Raw genomic sequence first — 18,641 nt, forward strand, 5'->3', positions numbered from 1 at the left:
CACCTCTCATGTGTCTCTTCACCCTTTCATCTGTACAATCATCATCCAGCTCCCTTCCGGCTCCCTTTACCCAATTGTATACCTTCACTGACACTATCCACTGATATCAAGAACTACTTCTTTTTTTCTTTTAAAAAAACAAATCAGCATCTTTCACCACCAACATCCTGACTTCTTTTTGACTGGAGTCGCAGGGAGAAGGCAAAACAAAAACACTGATCACGCGCCTGCCATCCTGCATGTACTGACACCTGCTTTCAAAAATGACGTGTCCGACGAATTAAACATGTTTGTTCTGCAAGCCATTGTGCATGCCACGCGCATGCCTTTGTGCATTGGGCATACCAGTAGTGGAGGTGTGTATGCGCATTTCAGATATATGGCAAAAATTGGAAGGCGATGAGGGGCAAACCAACCAAAAGCAGAAGATAGTCTAGCAATAGCCTTCGCCGTAGTACGCCTGCTCCGGCTTGCTTGTGTCCGAGTCCGATCCAAAGTCCTGGGTCCACTTTCCGTTGACATTCGACACGCCCATATACGTGACGTTCGGATCAACGATATTCTCGTAATGCGGCGGGTCTTTCATCCACATATCAAACACCTCCTTGGCGCTTGCAGCGGGCGCATCAGCAATGTTTTCAGGCAGCTGCTGCAAAGTTGAAGCCGTTGTTGCGCAGTCGCTCGCCGACGGGGCCGTAGTTCTCATCGCTGTGGGTCATCTCGCCAACGCGTGCCTGGTACAGCGAGTGCTCGTGGGCGGCCTGCGTGACAGCCGGGTGCAGGGCAAGCGCGTTGAGGCCGACGCGCCGGCGCTCCTTGTTCACAAGGCAGAGGATTTCGCGCTCGTAGTCGGCACCAGCACTGCCGTGGTGCGAGGGAGTGTCGTGGGAGGCTTCGGGACGCCCCTGCGAGTTGCCTGCTCGGTGTGTCTTGGATCGCCATACAGAACATACTTGATTACCTGGGTGAGGTGGTCCCGGCGGGCCAGCCGCAAGGGGTGCCGCCTCACTTGAAAGCGCCATTAGAGTAGCTACTGAGGCACTAGCCAAGATTGAGAGCTTCATAATACTTCAATACGGGATACCGTCAAAGCAGAAGGAGAAGGGAGGGGAGGGGATATGCGAGGATGGTGAGGAGTAGCTACGAAAATAGTGCAAGGGAATAGATAAATCTATTTCCAAAAGAAACAAAAGAGGGAGTGGGATGGTTTATATGGACAGGAGGGAGACGTAGGTGTTTGTCGATGTCTTGAAGGCCCGAAGAGGGAGGATGGCTTCAAATGTAGTGCGAAAAAGAGGGAGGGGAGGAAAGTAATATTTTCATTTTGTAATGCTGGGTCATATAAGGACCGCCAGCAAGACACAAACTGGCCACGGCCAATTCCTGGAAGGCAAATAAACGAGGGATTTGGATAGTCGTGGCGGAGCAGCAGTCTTGTTGGCTTTTAGATGATACAATATGAGATGTGCACAATAGAGAATATCTTGTCTGGATACATCGATTATGTGCACAGAACAAACGGACCATGCGTCGGCGCCAAAAGAGGGAACATATTGAGCAGTCCCAGTCTGGCCTGGCTGCGGGCATAAGCAAAGTCAAGGCATGGCGTTGGCTTGTATTTGGTAACTGTCTGCGCTGGATGTATGTTGAAAAATGGTCATTTTTCCAAGCGTGGCCTACAGTGTAGATGTGTGGGGACAGCAAGGCTTCTGCCGCCTCCGAGCAACGTTGTTGTGCAGTAGCGCCGCACAGGTGTCGTCATGGCGGGAGCTCGGGCAGCGGCCAGCAGTAAAGCGAGCCAGGCGCCGTGCCAAAGCATGGAAAGAAAAAAGTAGGGACCAGCCGCCTTGGAGAGCGACATTCGCCGGTCTGGGAAGGACTTGCAGAGCAGCGTATTGGACGCCACAGCCGGGCGCAATTTCCGCCACAGCCCAGGCGCTGTGATTCGATCGGCTCAGCCCTCGCTTCAGTTTTTTGGGGACCAAGGAGCCAGTCGGAGCACGACTGCACTGCGATGGGTCTACTAGGAATTAAAGGCGCTCCGAGCCCACCACTCGGCCTCGCACTGCTGCAGCTGCACGATAGCCGCGCAGCAGGAGCCTGAAAGCAAAGGCAAGACTGGTCCAGTAACACGTGAACGCGGGGCCAATGCTGGCAAAAGAATTCCCGGAAGGGGAATTAGCAGCGAATCGCCGCCCGCCATCGCGGTCCTGGCTGCAGGTGGCTTTTGGCGCGGCGGGTGCATAATGTGATCGTGTATCGGGGACATGAGCATGCGGCCCAGACCAGGAAAAAACGCTCGGGACGGCGAATATGCATTGGATTTCAGATGTCAGCACGTAGCAGGTGCGTGTGGGGCAGGTGAAAAGGAAAATATCCTGCCAGTGCGCCAACTAGAAGCCGCATATTTTTGCAGCCTGGGACGGTGCTTTCTGCATTTGGCCAGATGGACTTCAGAAAAAGAGACAGCATGGGATTTTGGCGGGCGGAGGATTGCGCACCCGTGGCCCACCAAAAGGGCTTATCAAGAGTGGGGGCAAAGTGTCAAACGGGAAACGTGGGATCGACTGTTTGTCCTGGGAATAATAATGCCGTACGCTTGTAGGCGCGGACCAGTGGTTGGGGGAGCGAGGCGCCAGCAGTCCTGGTAGGTGTGTGGGCAGCACTTCAAGCAACACGGGCCAATTGCGCGCTCCGGTATGCCCTTTTTCTGGCTCCTTGGGCATGGCATCTGAAAGACGCGTAGGAAAGGGGGCGGGGTTAATATGCGGTCTGCCCTTCCGGCTTTCCACGAGGGCTGGCCTCCTTTGGGCGCTTTGGTATAAAAGCCAGCCAGAGCGATCTCTGCGGCGAAAGAGCGCCCACCCTTTTGTCCCCTTTCCGCCGCATTCTCTGCTGACTTTTGTCTTTCGATATCTTCACAAACTTTTCCACAAAAATGATCAAGTGCGAGTGCTGTGGATTCGAGTGCGACTGTATGGATCTCTACTACGACCATATCATGTTCGACAACCGCCACCACCTGCTGGCGCAGAACGAGCTGTACAATACAAAGAAGAAGCGCAGGTCCGCTTACAGGTCCGCCTATAGCTCGCGCAACTCGAGCACCAGCACCAGCAGCGTGCAGGCCGAGAACGCCATCAGCGCCAGCCACAGCTACCTGAACGCCGAGGTCTACTAGGACAACCCACCCGCCACCGCCGCCCTGTACCATAGCAACCCATCCTTTCCTCACGCACATATACTCTAGCTCTCCCTCGTGGCTGATAGAGCCCGCACAGCCCTGGCCAGCGTGGGACATGTTTCCCACGCTTTCTAGATTGGCTCTCCACGCTATTTTTGTACAGTATTTCCAATAATATTTCAGACCCAGGCCCCTGCTGTATATGTGGTGTTATGCCTGCGCGGGGAATATGTGTTTCTTCATTTTCTCGCCAGGTCGTCTGGTCTCCGCCCATCGCACTCCCAGGAAGACTGGATCGTGCATTGCGCGCAAAATAGGCTGTCACCTGGCCAGTGTGTGACAGGTCCAATATGCGGAGTGACTATGCGCGAAAAATGCCCGTGCCACGGTCACACAAAATGATAGATAAGGAGTGCGTCTCGTGGCAAGGCAGAGCCCAGCTGATAACCCCAAATACGAGGCCAGGAGCCCATATGCGGTTCCTGTTCCTGTGCTACCGGGTAGCTCCGGTGTAGGCTGAAACCCGCAGAGCTGGCGGGCGCACAAAATGGGCGCTTGAGTGGTCAAAAGGGGGTTGATGTAGATCTGTGTCAAGATTTTGCCATAGAGAAGGTTAGGAAGATATCTCGGCTTTGGCTAGCGTAGCACCTGGACGCTCCGAGCACGGCTCTCCTCGCTGTCGCTGTCGCTGTCGCGGTGGCGGCCAGGCCCCGCACTTACTTGCTGGCGTAGTACTCTTTGAGCTTGGCCTCGCGCCACCGACGGATCTCCTCCTTGAGCTCGGGCATCGGCTCCAGCATGTCGACCGTCAGCGGGCTGCGATTGAACGGGTCGCGCGGGTCGCTCAGCAGCTGGCCCTTAATCGACGCCAAGTCCATGATGGTGTCCGAGGTTGGCAGGCGGACTGGGTCGGTGATCAGCGAGGCCAGAACCGGGTCAAGATACGCATCAGGCGCCTCGTCCTCAAGGAACTCGATCGCATGCGAGTCGACCTTGGCCTGCTTGCAGTTCTCAGCAAACTCGAGCAGGCGCGCCAGCGACTCGGGGCTCTTGAGCGAGATGCGCTCCAGGATCCCGTAGGCCTTTTGGAACAGCTCCACCGAGTACGAGCGGTCGTCCTCGACCACGGCGGTGACAAACCGGTCAATGGCTTGCTGGTCCTCGGCATCGGTCATTGCGTCGTCCGAGCCGTCAGATTGGCGCGGGAGTCCAAGGTGAATGTACACACTGGTGAGCTCCGAGAGCAGGACGCGCGGATTGAATGAAAACCGCTGCTGCATATCGCGCACACGTAGGTTCGAGCACTTGGGGCCAGCAAGCTGGTCCAGGTTATAGTTGAGCATGGCTGCCAGACGATCGACGACTTCGCCAGCCTGGAATGGCCGCGGCACCTGCTTGACTGAGGAACGCCAGCATATGCACCGTCTCGTGGGCCAACGACACGTACGACCTGGCGATGCGCTCGGCATCCTGCAGACGCTGGGCACGGTCCCCAGCCTCGTCTTCGCCAGCGCCTGGCTGCTGCTGGCTCGGCTGGCTGCTTCTCGAGCTCGCGGATATCCTGCCAGCTTGCTCAGAGACTCGTCGAGGAGATACGTTGTGTCGGTCATCAGACGCGGCCACAAACTGCTCAATGACCTGCTGGTCACGGTATGTGCTGCCAGTCGTCGCCGCAGTGCTGGATTCACGGTGGCTCTGCGAGAAGAACTGCTTGGTGGCCACAACGTGGCTGCGTCCACGCGACCACAGCGACCGTAGCGTACGTGCGATGTAGTATCGGATATTGAACTTGTCGTAGAACTGAGAGCTGGCGCCTGTCTGTTCAATATCCACGTAGAACCGCAGCAGAGCTGGTACCAGATACGCCTTGGCAAACCGGTTGCTGTCGAGGATGTCGCGGAACTGGTAGACTTGCTGGGTGCACCCACAGGTCATCGCGGGGCAGATTGCCACCCAGAGTGTCAACATAGTCGTCGTCCTCGCGCGGATCACGGTACGTCAGCATATGCAGGACATCCACCAGCTTTCGCCTTCAGATACGGGTTCTTGATGTACGCTGGGCGGGCCAGGAACGTAATCAGGAACAGGGGGATGATGTCGTCGAATGTGCGCAGCTCGCCAACACCCACCTGCGCCGTGCTGTCAGTCAGCGTGTCAGGGTGATACGTGACGATGAACACGATGAATTCGATCGGGTCCTCCTGCCAGGAATTCCGGCAGCATGCGCCACGCCTCTGGAACCGACGCCTCGCCCTCATCGGTGGGCATTGCAAACGGCCTGTGCGGGTACTGGCCATTGGCATCAACCTGCCGCAGCAGGAACGCCATGGCGAATCTGTAGAAAATGACCATGCTATTGAGTCGCCGCGGGTCAAGCACCTGCGCATCCATCGCGATCTTTTCGCGCTTCATGCCCTTGAGCTGCTCCTTCCACCGCTGCATCGCCAGCGGCAACGATGCACGCTGCTCAGGTGGAAGCAGCTCAGGCATGCGCTCAATCCGCTCGACTTCGCCTCGGAACCGCGACAGCTTGCTCAGAATGTCCTTGTACTGGCTGAGGATCGAGATTGGGCCGAGGTGGAGGGCGTCCGCCGTGGCAAAGAAGCAGTCGGCAATGAATCCGGGCATCTGCTTGTCGCCCAGCCCCTCTGTCTCCTGCTGCCGCCGCTGCAGATACGCGTCTGCTGCCGACTGGTCAGCATGCAGCCGGGTCAGCTCGCGCCAATATGTGCCAATGTGGCTCTGCGCGTCGTCCAAGCCGGCAGGCATGGTCTCAGAGCTGCGAGTAGCGCGCAGGGAGATCCAGTCGGCATCCACCCGATCCAGCTTCTTCAGCTGAGGGTCACGGGTGAAGGGCTCAGACAGGCGCAGCCATATCGAGGCCAGGTTGTCAGCAAACCCGTTGTCGACAACCTTGTCGCGATCCACATGCATGCCTGAACGCAGGGCATTGGTTGCCAGGGTGCGCAGCGTGTACTGGATAGTAGCTGTCCGTGCCGGCACGCCTGAACGTGCCACCAGCTTGTAAAACACGTCAAACAGGGCTCCCTGCACGTACTGGACTGTCGAGCGGATGCTGCTGTGGAGTGCGTTGCGCTCTTCGCGGTTGCGCTCTGGTGCATCGGCGTAGTAGTTGCTGATTATCTCCGGGTTGCTGGTCGGGAAGGCGCTCAGTCGACAAGAACGGGACCTAGCGCTGTGCCTATCTGCATTCGCCGCCCGTTGCAATCCTCGGGGTCGAACGTCGGCATCTGCGGGATGGCCACGCAGATATCCGCGTAGGCAACCAGCTCCTCCAGCACTGCCAGAATCCTGCGGAAACCAGGCTCAAGCAGAGAGCGGTTCTTGCGCACGATTGTCCGCAGACCCAGCTCGGCAAACACGGGCGCAAGCACTTCGGGCAGCCCATCGTTGGCGAACCTTTTGATAATCTGGTCAAGCAGGCCCTGCGGCAGAGCAACGCCCGACTCCGGTGTCAGGGTCAGCGAGCAACCCGTCTACCAGAATCTTCTGGCCTGGCCTGCCAATGGCTGGGACGACCATGTCGGGGAACTGCAGCGACAGGCCCATGTACGACACCAGCAGTGCCTGCGCGCCCTGAAGAGCGCTGACACGAGCGCCACGCACTGCCGGGTCCAGTGCCCTGCCTCTGGCGCCAGTCAGGTTGCCGACCACATTGCTGACGCTGCGCCAGCTATTGAGCATGTACTCGAATGTTCCAGGACTGCCAGGAATCTGCGCAGTCTCGGCTAGCCGCGCAATCAGTACCCGCTCAAACGACGACTCGAGCGTTATCAGCAGCGGGATGTTCTCTGAGGTGAGTTCATCGGCCACGCCATTCAGGTAGTAGCGGGCTGTGCGCTTTGGGTTTCCTGTCTAAAGCGGGTTGCGAAGGGGAGGGGAGAGGCTTTGAGGTGTCAGGTGCGTATTACGTATGCATGACCTGATGCCATTATTCCGGGGTTCAGGTTTCTGGGCTCTGTGGGCCGACTTACCACTAGCGTGACCTGGAGGATGTTGGAGAAGGCATCGTCCTGCCACTCCTCAAACGTCTTTTCGGGCTACACGGGAGCGCGTGCGCGGTGGTGGTGCTAGTTAGCATGCAGGCGGCATTTATAGTCCTGGTGGCGGAAGGTCTCCCTGCAATTTGCCAGGCTGGTTCCGGCACAGCGCCGTGCCCTGTACCTTTGGTGTAGCCATGCTCTGCGTCCGCGTGTTTCTTCACACAGTATGCCGAATGCGCTCTTGAAAATGAAAAATGGTTTATCAGGGGGTCGTGAGGGGAGAGGAGGCTGCGTCGTCGTCACCACGCGCAGGCAGACAGCCCTGGCCGAAAACGGCTTGATTTTCGCCAGCCCATCGAATCATCAGCATCACAATCAACCAGGCTCTTGCCCAGCCGCTAGTATAGTGCAACCACCACCTGCACCAAAAGGCCTGCCTCTATTTTCCCCTCTTCTTTCGCCCATCTTAACTCATTTAGCAAATATTCTTTTATTTTATTTTTAGAAAGTAATATTTGTAATGGCTACTGAGCTCCGCCGCAAATTGGTTATCGTCGGTGACGGTGCCTGTGGAAAGACATGCCTGCTCATTGTCTTCTCCAACGGAACCTTCCCTGAGGTAAGTTGGTGTGAATTTCCTCCATCTGCTGCTGGCCCTGCCTGTGTGGCTATTGCACAGTATTTCTGCTCTAGCCCTGTGTGCGCTGGTTCGCGTGGCTTTCCTGTATGAGTGGGTTTTTTTTTGCAGGTCGCTCTCTCATCTGGCTGGAACTGGTCCGGAAAATTCATACTCTGTTCAGATTGAAAAAAGCCAGTGGTGGGGGCTAGCCTCGCCAAGCGAGGGTATGTGTGTATATGCTCAGCCAACAGCAGCAGCAGCAGGTCTTTTTTTGCCATGCCTTTGGACGCTGTGAGAATCTACATGCTGCTGTGCGGCGAATTCAAAGCGCAGATTGTTGAAATTGTCGCTCCTTTTTACTGCTCGCCCCAATAAAAACTGGTATACACAAAGCGCCGGTAGCAGCCCCCGCTCGTTTGTTTTTCTTTAGCCTTGCCCCCTCTATGCCTGCCTTTGCTGCCTTTTTGGCAGAGCGTGCCGGTCCTGTCTGGAGAGGCACCAGGAACCGGCTGCCCTTCCCGAAGGAGGTTCAGCTTCACCACCGCTCACACGCAACAGGCCAGTAGCGGCGGGAAGGCTGGTATCGCCGCGCCATTGGTCTTATTCACATGATTACTGACACTGGAGCTTCCAAATCATCGCCTGTGCTTTCCCTTTTTAGGTATATGTCCCTACAGTGTTTGAGAACTACGTGGCAGACGTCGAGGTTGACGGACGGCATGTCGAGCTCGCGCTCTGGGATACTGCTGGACAGGAGGACTACGATCGTCTTCGCCCCCTCTCGTACCCCGACTCGCATGTTATTCTCATCTGCTTCTCCATCGACTCGCCGGACTCGCTGGATAACGTCCAGGAGAAGTGGATATCCGAGGTCCTGCACTTCTGCGCCGGCCTGCCCATCATCCTTGTCGGATGCAAGAGGGATCTGCGTAACGACCCGCGCACCATCGAGGAGCTGAGCCGGAACAACCTGCATCCGGTTACTCCTGAGGAGGTAAGTTTCAGAAATCGCAGCTGGAAGGGCTTGGAACAATTTTTCGCCCCTTTCCTTTGCACGCAGTTTTTTGCTTGCATGGTGCAGAAGGGCGAGAAAGAAGAATGATGGCCGGCCTTACAGCTTGTGTTGTGGATATGCAGTTGAAGGGATTTGCATTTGTGTGATGTTTTCATGTCTCAACCGGCTGGTGACTGAGATCCTTGGACACATTGCTAACACGTCCACACACGCACTTGCTCTAACCCTCACGTTCCTTTCACGGGCCTTTTTTGCTGATGCCGCTGCGTTTCCACTGTCTCACATAGGCCTCTGCTGTCGCGCAGAAGATTGGAGCTACAAAGTACCTCGAGTGCTCCGCCAAGCACAACGACGGCGTCCGCGAGGTGTTTGAGACGGCGACCCGCGCCGCTCTGCTGGCCAAGACGAAGAAGAAGAAGAAGAGCGGATGCCTTGTTCTCTAAGCAGAATTCGGATACAGTCTGAAAAGGAGTCTTTCGCTGCACACGCCCTGCTCTTTCCGCCCGTCCGCACACTCGCCCCGTCCCGCCTGTCTCACCTCTGCCCACCTCTCTCTTGGCCTTGCTGACGTCAAGCCACCCCTTTGCATGCTGTTGCCGCTGTTGCTGTCGTCACCAGTCACTGGGGGCGAGAGGCGGTGCGGGGGAGCTGGAGCCTGTCGGCGTTCATACACCCTATCTTTTTCTATATCATCATTTTGGATAGCCCAAGGATGACAAGTATACGATTTTTGTTTTTTTCCTCCCTTTGCCCTCCAACCTTCCATTTTCTTTTAGTTCTCAACCCCCTTTTAGCCTGTTTTGATCAACAAACACCAACACAACAACCACTAATGAACCTCTCTTGGGCCGCCAGCAGTGCGTGTGCGTTTGTTGTGAAGGGCGAACGAAAGCCTTTCGATGGCAGAGGAGCAAGCCTCCAAAAATATTGTTTTAGCGCATGGGCGCTTGCATGTGGGGGTTGGCGGTTCGGTGGCGCCGGTCTAGAGGGGGTCTGCGGAGTCTCCTTGTAGCGGGCCGGCCGTCGTACTAGCTCCGCCTCCTCCTATTGCCGCCTTTCACAGGGTCAATAGCCCCCCCGCTTCTGGTAGTTTCGCAAATAACCGACTCTGAAGACAGCTGGCAGACATGCATTGAGCTCCTGGACGCCCAGCCAGAGGCGGGAGCATCCACTAAAACACATGCAATAGCGAGCCCTATTCCTGCTTCAGGCTGCTTCGTTTGTCCAATTGTTGTCCATTGCTTCGTAGACAGACACTGAATGCAAGGGCTATTTTTAACTCGTTGCTGCTGTATTCTGTGGGCTTTGTGGAAAGAACGGCAGGGCTAGCGGGGTGACATGGTCTTCCTGCTCCGCATCTGCTCAGCAACAGCCAGCGGAGGGGGTCTGGCGAATGCTGGCTAGGACCACACAACCCCAATTGCCGAGGGGCTGAGTGCCAGGAACATCGCAGCAGCACAGGGTCGTCCGATCCGTCCAGAGCGATGTCTGTCACGGCCTTGCCATTGTGTTCGGAGAGTAACTCAAAGGATAGTGCGAAAATTGGCTAGAAGGGATGGACCAGCATCGAACAACAGCAAAGAAGCGGAGAGGCGCGACATGTAGATCACAGAGTTACAGAACGAGTTTCTGAACAAGCACAGCTATTATGATGTCTCTACTCACACTCTTCCTTTTGACAGCCCGCTGAAGAAGCCAATTTCACTCAATACTTGATGGGAAAAAAATTGAGAGACAGAAAACAAAAGCCCATCACAATTGCCAAAGCAACGTATTGTGTGTGCCTTGGTGTGCATTTGGGAATATGAATTGGGATGGATATGTTGGAAAAACGAAGCACATCAGGCATGCGCAGGGAGGGCGTGGTTTGGTGAGAAAAGCGATAAAAACGGCGACTTCTTGGCCTGGCTGGCTCAGAGTTCGCTCAGGGATTCAACCACCAGATTGGGAAGGGGTCAATCAGGCTTCCGCCTCTTTCCTGCCCTTTGCGTACATATGTTGTGAGATGAAGTCGTGCGCATGCTTCCCTCGCTTCTCTCCTCTCCTCTCCTCCTCTCTCCCTCTCCTGACAACCAGTGCATTTTTCTTGTGGCCTAGAAGCAGTCGCCTTTTGTTGCCCTTTGCTCACTGCACACCATCGCTCAGTCGCCCTTTTCTACATTACTTCTGAGATACCAGGTACGGCGTTTATTGATATTACGCTATTGCGTAATCTACAATCGTGAATGCTATGTGCTGTTGTTCGCTGGCTGCTATGCCCTCCCGCTCTTTGCCTCGTTTCGGCTTTGTCGCACATGGGGAGCCCCTTTTCTTTCTCAGCACCAAGCAAGGAAAGCCGTGCATTTTCATTTGGGCATAACCGGCCGGAGAAAAAGGGGGTAGAGAATGTGTCAATGAGACAGGTCCATGGACTCTGCTCCTCACCAGCATATAGAGTCACCCTCCCACCACTCAGGGCACCACTACTTTGTATTTCCGCCGTAGCAAAAGTCTCTTTTTGAGTTCCCAACCCCCTGGTTGGCAAGTCAGCCAACCCCAGCCCGGCCCTATCTCTGAGTCTACTCCATTCTGCTGGCATAATCTACAATCCACCCCCCCACTGCAATCACACGCCCATCACTTGGCCACCGGCCCTCATTATTTTCAAACCCCGCCAGGGCGAGCGGACTTTGTGTTTAGATAATGCGCTTTTCAGATGTCCCCATTTTCGGCATTCGCATGGGCGATATTGCCAGAAAACCGTAACCCGCCCGGTGCGTCTGGTCTTCGGTGTTTCTGGGCATATGGGTTAGACTAGTTCACTGGGCAAACGCTATCCACCACCAAACCCCACTGTGGACAGCACTGGTGGTCCTGTTGAGCAACACTCCCCTACCCTCCTGCATCGTTGCCTCTTTTTCCCTAATACTCTTTTTCTTGCAACTGTCAATCCCTTTCCTTTTTGGCCCACTATCAACTCTCTTTCCCTAATGCTTGCTGCTTGTTCGACTACCCCCCATTTCGTGCTACAGCAGGTCCTCCCCATGTTCTCAGCACACCTCCCCCACTCGCTATCCGCTCCCTCCCTTCATTCTGCCAGCCCGGACCAAAGTCGAGGGTGCGGGCCTAAGAATATGAGCCTAGAGCGCGCAATGCCAAAAAATCTGTCCGATTTCCCTTGGCTCCCGCAGATCTGCATACTTGCCCCTTCTTTCTCCATGCACAGCAAGCGATTCACCCACTGACGCACATTGCCTCCCCTGTCTCCATTGCCCCACGCCCTGACCTGGCCTGGCCTTCCTGCCTGTGCCTGTGCCCGCTACCGGTCGCAAAACCTGGGATACTCGGGTATGCTTGTTTCATTTTTGGGCTACTTGCTGAACGGCGATTCAAGGCGGATCCCACGTCCAGATTTTGAGCCTCTTGTCTCAGCTCCCGGAATCCAACCTTCCGTCCTGTTTGCTGGCCATTTTCCACTCAATATTTTCTGCACCTTTTTTCTATTCTAGTCTCTTTGTCCCTCGCGCTCTCTTCTCTTAGATAGCCATCACCTCATCGCTGCGCGTGCACGCGGTCGAGTCCTCTGTCGGGTGCAGCACATCAAATCCCACCTTAGCCCTGCCGTGCAGCTCAGGAGCACGCCGCAGAGCTGCTTCTTCCTGCCAACAGCACGTTTTTCGTTACTCCTGCTCTTTCTCTCCTTTCCTCTTGGCTCGCATAGCTTTGCCTCGCCTTTCACTTTCATTCTTTTCGCTCCTTGCTTCTCGATATTGTTTGTCAGCCCGCCCTGCCCCCAATATCGGCCACTGACTTGGCTTACCCTATTTCCTGCTATTCTTTCGCCCGCACCTTCCTCCTTCATCGCACGCCACCTGTAAGAACAGCTTTGCACACGCAGATACTTGTCGCTTTTGTCTTATCTTGTATCTCCTTCTACTCCCTCACTTGCGTGCACATCTACACATAGCTAGGATAGCAGCAGCAGCAGCAGCAGCCAGCAGAAAGCTTTGCACTCAGCACACTTCCTTTTCGCTGACCCCACCTCACATCACTTATTTAGTCTCCTGCCTTTCAGTTATTTCGGCCTTTCGGTTATTGATGTGCTCAACGGCGACGGCAGCAGCAACAGCAGCAGCAGCAACAGTGTCAGCAGCCAGAGTGCATGTAACAGATGTCCCGTTCTCCCAGCCAGCCCCGAAACGGAAACCCTATTAAACGAACGAAAAGTATGTCATCCACCCTGCCCTGCTCCAAAGCAAAATTTTCTCTCACTCAAACACTCACAGCATGTTCCCCCTGTCGGCTTATCCACAACACTTGGCCTTTGCAACTCCCACTATATTGGGTGGTTACGAGGTCGCTTGAGGAAAGAGCAAAAGCAGGCTCGCCTGGAAAATGCTACGCCTCATTTACCTGCACAATTCCAACTGACGATTTTCTTGTTTGCCTCGCTCTTCCTATTCTGCCTTTGGCCATTGCTGGCAATGTGCAGGGTGGGCTTGTTTTAGCCTCGTTGGCTAAAAATGAAAAAGGATGACGAAGGGGGAGGGGAGCCTCAGCTAATCCCTGCTTGTTTTCTTCTCCCTCCCGTGGTCTCTCTTCTGCCATCGTTGCCGACGCTGTCGCTGGCATATAAGCAAAGCACATTTTCATCATCTCAATCACCACATCTACGTATCCCCATATACTATTTTAGGTCTGAGCAAGCAGCAACAATTGCACTGCGCGGCAGCCCCATCAGTACCTGCTGACGACGCTCAATCGGTGATGGATGAAGAATACGATCTTGAGCAGAATGGCGGCGTGTCGCGACACAACCACCAAGAATACCCACATAATCCCCATCCCCATCCCCATCCCCACCCCATCCCATCATCAGCATCAACGTCAACATCAACAGCACCAAGACGGCCACAGCAGTAGCACCACAAACAATAGGTCGGCATTCAACCCCAACACCACCATTGCTGGATTCGCGGTGTCAGCACCCACGCCACCCCTTGGCTCGCTAATGTCGCTCGTAGACTCGCCACCTGGCCAGAGCACCGCTATCGAGCATAGCCAGTCAACATTTAAGGCTGCCAACATTTTCTCGTGCCGCATCCGAGAGAATCTCCGCGCCGCCGCAGCGCGCCCAATGCACGCCATTCCACCGTCTTTCTGCAACCCCCACGACTCCTTCGACTCCTGTATTGAATATACACAGCGAGGCAGCGCACCCATTTGGCCACTCTGAACAGGCCAAGGGTAGCGATATCGAGGAGGAGCGGGGCGGGACAACTACCGAGGGTGCAACGGCTGCTCACTCGGCATCCACAAGCAACATAGGCACTGTGGCAGAGCCCAGTATGTCCGTACCTGCTGGCAGCAGTACCACAGGCAGGCCCACGGCCACTAGCACACCAGGCGACCTGGACCACGACACGTCGGCAGCGGTGGCATCGATGTCGCTGTCACCCAGGCAGATGATGGATGTCGAGGAGGACACTGGGTCTGGTATGCATTACTCATATTCGGTTGCCGAACAATCAGCCGGCCCACGCGCATGGGCCCTGGGCCAGCCACCGGCGCCACCGGCGCCACCAGCCAGCAGCGGCTCAAGACCCAAGGCCACGTCAGTGTCCATGACAGACGCTCCGCCCCTCGACCCATCTCCTGAGATGCTGCACTCCGTGCTAGACCGGGTACAGCGTATCGAGCAGTACTGCGAGAGCTTGATGGTCACCCAGAATCGTCAGTCGCGCCAAATGGAGGCTCTGGATACGCTGGTGCGGCAGCTGATGATGTCCAACATGCAGACATCGCCGCCAGGACCAGCCCCGGGCCTCTTGGTCGACCCGTCGCGACCCTCTACATCCCAGCAGCAGCAGCAGCAGCAGGTTCTGATGCAGCAGCAGCAACTGGCAACTAGGCGACCAGAGGTGGCAGGTCGCTTCCATTCACAGTCGTTTTCCTCACCAGTATCTGGCGCGTCGTCTTCCTCAGTGTCTACTGGACTAGGTATTGTTGCAATGGAGCCTGTGACTTCTTCGCATGCAGTGCCGCAAACAATCAGGCAGCAGCACCATCACAGGCAGTCTGTAGCATCAATGCTAGGCGCACCCGTGTCACCGCGCGCCAGGAACAATAGTGTCTCTGGACATCAAGGAAGGCCAAGGGCGGAATCAAGCCAGCCGCACTATTTCCAGCCTCTGGAGCCGCTGCCACAACCGCCATTGCCGCTGCAGCAGCAGCAACAGCAGGCCAATACCAATGTCTGCATTCCGACAGGGACTGGCTGGTAATATGGCAATGCAGCCTGGCCACATATCGCCAACGCATGGCCGGCTACGCGCCCCTACGCAATCGCGAGTGGGCAAGGTTGCATCGCCGCCAGGATACCGCACACCTGATGTTCTGAGCCGACGTGGATCGGTTGGGCAGCCTCACAGCCAGCACCAGCACAGCTCGTCATGGTCTCCCCCTGGTCCCCACCATTCACTGGCACAGGCTGGCCACGGCAGCGGACATTCCCCGTCACAGGACGACATGGAGGCTCGGCAGCATGTTCCATATACCATCTCCCAGCAGCTGATGCGGGCATCTGGCCAGTCACCGCACCACTACTCGCCGCGCCAGCCACCCGGCATGTTTCCAGCTGCTCGTCAATTGGAGATGCCTTATGGCGACCGTGCTGACAAGGAGTCGGCGTTACGCGCCAAGCGGCAACGCACCCACGAGGCGACTGATGATACAGTAGATCGTAAGCCTCATCATCACTCTACGCCGGCTGGAGGCAGCGCCGAGCCCGGGATGCGCGGCAATCAGACGCTGGACGTCAAGCCACGCGTCCGCACCATGAGCATGCTGGAGCCAGCCCACGCACCACCATCCAGCCAAATGCAGCTGCAGTTTGTCAGCACGACACGTGGAAACCCAGAGGCGCAGCCAAATGCCAGCTGGTTGTCGTCGCAGCGCCATTACAAGAATGCGCTGTTGCATTTGTTGACGCTGGAGTCGTTCTACCCAAGTGATGTGGCCATGCTGAACATGTTCCGTGCCCAGGGCGACTTTTCGAAGTGACCAGATCGACGCACACAGTGCAGCCCTGCTGTCTTGGGCGCGAAGCTGGCTGCGCTACAACCGCAACGCAGTCCTGCGGAGCACGCTGGAGAACAAGGCCAAGGCTTCGTTGACCCAGTTGGCAGAGACACTGCAGCACGACATGCACGCAGAGACTGACTTTACTACGCCTAAAAACCTACGCAGGTGTGCGCTGTTGCGGCTTATATATTTCCAGTGGCAGTCGCTGAACAAGCTCGGCACAAAGAGCCAGTCGATGTATCGTGATTACGAGAACAGACTGCGCGAAATAGAGGCTCTGCCGACGGAAAAGGAGCAGGAGGCCGAGTGGCAAAGCATTTTGCGCGAGGAACAGGACCGCCGTCTGGCACTGATACGCGAAAGCAGTCGTATCGGCATTCCAGTGGTCTTGACAGAGCAGCCGCAGCCCCAGCAGTCTGTTCTTGGACCTGTGGTGAAAAGTGATCCGCCGCTTTCCACAGCAGCCGCACCCGCAGCAGCAGCAGCACAACAACAACATCACCACCGCCACCACCAGCATACCTGGGGCAGCGGACAGGCCTGCTGCTTCGTCGGCCCAGCCCTCGCAGTCTTCCAAATCACCAATGGACCTTCCCCGACGCCAGTCATTGGATTGGCAGCCTGTATCATCAGTACAGTTTGCATCGCCTCCACAACAGCAGCAGCAGCAGCAACAACAACAACAACATCACATCCCAAATCCCACATCCCCATCATCGCCAGCAACAGCAGCAGCATCCATCAGGCCTTCATCCGCGGTATTACGCTGGTGTACCACCGTCTGCGCAACCCTCGCGCATACTGCCACCACCCTCTCAGGTGTACCATCGAACACCGACGCCTATGCAGCAGCGGCCACATGGCACCCACGAACATGAGGCGCAGCGGGATGACGACAGCGAGATGTCTGTTAATCTGTCACCGGAAGCCCTAATGGGCCCACATGAACACCTAGAGCAAATAGTGTATGCCACCGGACAGAGAGGTGCGACAAACACAGCAACCAACAAAAGCAGCTACCGCCGGGCACACAAGGTGATGCATATACCGCACATCATCACCCGCATACAGTAGCTTATATTACAACTAGCCACTGACTTTTTATTTATACCTTTTTATTCAAGACCCTGATTTATTACATGGCAAAATACACACTCCATACATTCGGTAGAAACAATCGTTAGTTCATAAACACCAGCTCTGGCTCGTCGTTCTCGACGGGCGTATATGGGGGCGGCTCGCAAGGCTCCACATCCTGCGCGTACATGGACCGCACTGGTCGAGAATACCGTGCATTGACCGAGGCGTGTGCCTGGTTGATATGTGCTGACGAGCTCGTAGCAGCAACAGCATTGCTAGCAGACGTGTCTTTCTCGTTGAGCTGAGGTGCGCTGGGCTCTGGGATATCATCAGGAGGGGATCTCTGGTGCCGCTGGCGCTGTTCTCATGGCCTCGGCATCCAGAGTGCCCCTAGCTACATATGCTGTTGGTCTGTTGTTCCAGCCACCTCTGCTGCCGGCCCCGGTACCTGCGCCTTGCAGCCCTGCCGCTGCCGCTCCGCCACCCCGCGTCCATACCACACCTCATGATGTTCCTGCGCACTTAGCGATCCTATCATAGGCATACTAGCCGGGGCCAGACCGCCAGCCGCCACCGACATCTCTGCATCATCAATATTTGGCACAGCATCATCAAACAGTGTTAGGGCCGCTGGTTCTGCGGCTTCCTGGCCCGTCACAAAGCCCGAGTCTACACAGAAATGCGGATTGCGCTTCATCCATGAGACCAGCCAGTCAAAGATTCTCTCGCCTACCCACAGGTACGCAGCCAGCAGCGGCGGATGCATCTTCTTCCGCTTACTCGGATTCCGCTCTACCTCCCTCGCCTGCTCAACCATCTCCTCGACGCACCGAATGCGCGAGTGCATGCGCTTTACGCGCTCCTTAAGGTCTGCTCGCAGCTGCCTCTCCCATAGCTCGCGGATCATCGGGTCTTCGATATCTGAGCCGAACTTAGCCACGGTTTTCGTTACATGGCGCTCTGCCTCTTCGTTGATCTGTGCTATGCGCGCATTACACCATGCCAGCCAGCGCTCCCCCGACTGCACGTTGATGGCTGGCCAGCAGAGCTGCCGCCGCAGTGTCAGGCCTGTGGCACGCCGGATCCCGGCCAGCACCGTCGAGGAGAGCGCTATGATGGCTGTGCCGGCAACTGTGTAGCCAGAGAATATCCCAACCGTCGAGTGATGATAGCGGAAGCAACCGCCCATGCCGCTGCCCTGGTGGCTGCTGCCGTGTCGCGGCCGCCATATGCTCATGACTAATAGTAAAATACCGCCAAGTCCCATTTTCGTGCCTGAAGAAACTTAAAGCATGAAATGTGTTAAGGAGTAATGCTAGTGTGTGTGTGTGTGTGTGTGTGTGTGTAGAATTCAGAAGGTATAAAGGCTAAAAAAAAGGTTGAAATGGGCGTGTCGACTTGTGTTTCGAGACTACTAGTTTCGGGACAATGGTGGCATGGTGCTTGGCGTAATGTCGTTTTTCCGCTCTAAGGCACGTTGGTGATTTATTGATGAGATTATATGATTTAGGGTTTAGAGCTGGTAGAAACTCGGCACAACCTGCAGTGGCACAGCTCTGAGAGCCGCCTGCCAGCCGCACACTTTGAGTGATTGGCAGCCAAGGACTATTTCGCCACCCTCATAACACTGAGGTTTATGAGACATGCAATTTCTGCCCAGCGCACAATATCGCTTGC

The 18,641-nt window shown here is 55.9% G+C and overlaps 6 protein-coding genes across 6 annotated transcripts; 3 read left to right on the forward strand and 3 right to left on the reverse strand.

Moving 5' to 3' along the window:
* Positions 1–433: 433 nt before the first annotated feature.
* Positions 434–1,022, reverse strand: DL89DRAFT_295738 (uncharacterized protein; the record flags this gene model as incomplete). Its single annotated transcript, XM_040890677.1, has 3 exons — positions 434–649; positions 690–919; positions 962–1,022. 3 exons carry the CDS (start codon positions 1,020–1,022, stop codon positions 434–436), a joined length of 507 nt encoding a protein of 168 aa, XP_040740082.1.
* A 1,842-nt stretch (positions 1,023–2,864) lies between these two features.
* On the forward strand, positions 2,865–3,181 carry DL89DRAFT_325266 (uncharacterized protein; the record flags this gene model as incomplete). Its single annotated transcript, XM_040891514.1, has 2 exons — positions 2,865–3,066; positions 3,112–3,181. Coding segments are annotated over 2 exons (271 nt in total), but the record flags the coding sequence as incomplete, so codon positions are not given.
* Positions 3,182–3,900: 719 nt separating this feature from the next.
* DL89DRAFT_260541 (uncharacterized protein) lies at positions 3,901–7,137 on the reverse strand (the record flags this gene model as incomplete). The annotated part of the gene is made up of 7 exons (XM_040885795.1): positions 3,901–4,575; positions 4,607–5,098; positions 5,182–5,313; positions 5,351–6,496; positions 6,538–6,651; positions 6,686–7,060; positions 7,117–7,137. 7 exons carry the CDS (start codon positions 7,135–7,137, stop codon positions 3,901–3,903), a joined length of 2,955 nt encoding a protein of 984 aa, XP_040740084.1.
* A 541-nt stretch (positions 7,138–7,678) lies between these two features.
* On the forward strand, positions 7,679–9,333 carry DL89DRAFT_270423 (small GTPase-binding protein). The gene is made up of 3 exons (XM_040888697.1): positions 7,679–7,807; positions 8,469–8,801; positions 9,110–9,333. Exons 1-3 carry the CDS (start codon positions 7,709–7,711, stop codon positions 9,263–9,265), a joined length of 588 nt encoding a protein of 195 aa, XP_040740085.1. The 5' UTR covers positions 7,679–7,708; the 3' UTR covers positions 9,266–9,333.
* A 6,362-nt stretch (positions 9,334–15,695) lies between these two features.
* On the forward strand, positions 15,696–17,158 carry DL89DRAFT_75830 (uncharacterized protein). Its single transcript, XM_040892049.1, has 2 exons — positions 15,696–16,205; positions 16,454–17,158. The coding sequence occupies exons 1-2, from the start codon at positions 16,006–16,008 to the stop codon at positions 16,956–16,958; spliced, it is 705 nt and encodes a 234-aa protein (XP_040740086.1). The 5' UTR covers positions 15,696–16,005; the 3' UTR covers positions 16,959–17,158.
* On the reverse strand, positions 16,973–18,367 carry DL89DRAFT_270427 (uncharacterized protein). The gene is made up of 2 exons (XM_040888698.1): positions 17,449–18,367; positions 16,973–17,307 (listed from the first exon to the last, which is right to left on the reverse strand). The coding sequence occupies exons 1-2, from the start codon at positions 18,229–18,231 to the stop codon at positions 17,065–17,067; spliced, it is 1,026 nt and encodes a 341-aa protein (XP_040740087.1). The 5' UTR covers positions 18,232–18,367; the 3' UTR covers positions 16,973–17,064.
* Positions 18,368–18,641: the final 274 nt, after the last annotated feature.

This window comes from Linderina pennispora (assembly GCF_002104995.1).
Source record: "Linderina pennispora strain ATCC 12442 chromosome Unknown DL89scaffold_18, whole genome shotgun sequence".
Classification (NCBI taxonomy): domain Eukaryota; kingdom Fungi; phylum Kickxellomycota; class Kickxellomycetes; order Kickxellales; family Kickxellaceae; genus Linderina; species Linderina pennispora.

Excerpts from the sequence above, each read along its gene's own strand:
- DL89DRAFT_270423 (XM_040888697.1), top strand. The coding sequence starts at position 7,709 with ATGGCTACTGAGCTCCGCCGCAAATTGGTTATCGTCGGTGACGGTGCC. Across the intron at positions 7,808-8,468 it reads CCAACGGAACCTTCCCTGAG|GTATATGTCCCTACAGTGTT; the intron begins GTAAGTTGGTGT and ends TTCCCTTTTTAG. Across the intron at positions 8,802-9,109 it reads ATCCGGTTACTCCTGAGGAG|GCCTCTGCTGTCGCGCAGAA; the intron begins GTAAGTTTCAGA and ends TGTCTCACATAG.
- DL89DRAFT_75830 (XM_040892049.1), top strand. The coding sequence starts at position 16,006 with ATGCACGCAGAGACTGACTTTACTACGCCTAAAAACCTACGCAGGTGT. Across the intron at positions 16,206-16,453 it reads GCCGAGTGGCAAAGCATTTT|TCTTCCAAATCACCAATGGA; the intron begins GCGCGAGGAACA and ends CAGCCCTCGCAG.
- DL89DRAFT_270427 (XM_040888698.1), bottom strand. The coding sequence starts at position 18,231 with ATGGGACTTGGCGGTATTTTACTATTAGTCATGAGCATATGGCGGCCG. Across the intron at positions 17,308-17,448 it reads AGGTGTGGTATGGACGCGGG|AGATCCCCTCCTGATGATAT; the intron begins GTGGCGGAGCGG and ends CAGCGGCACCAG.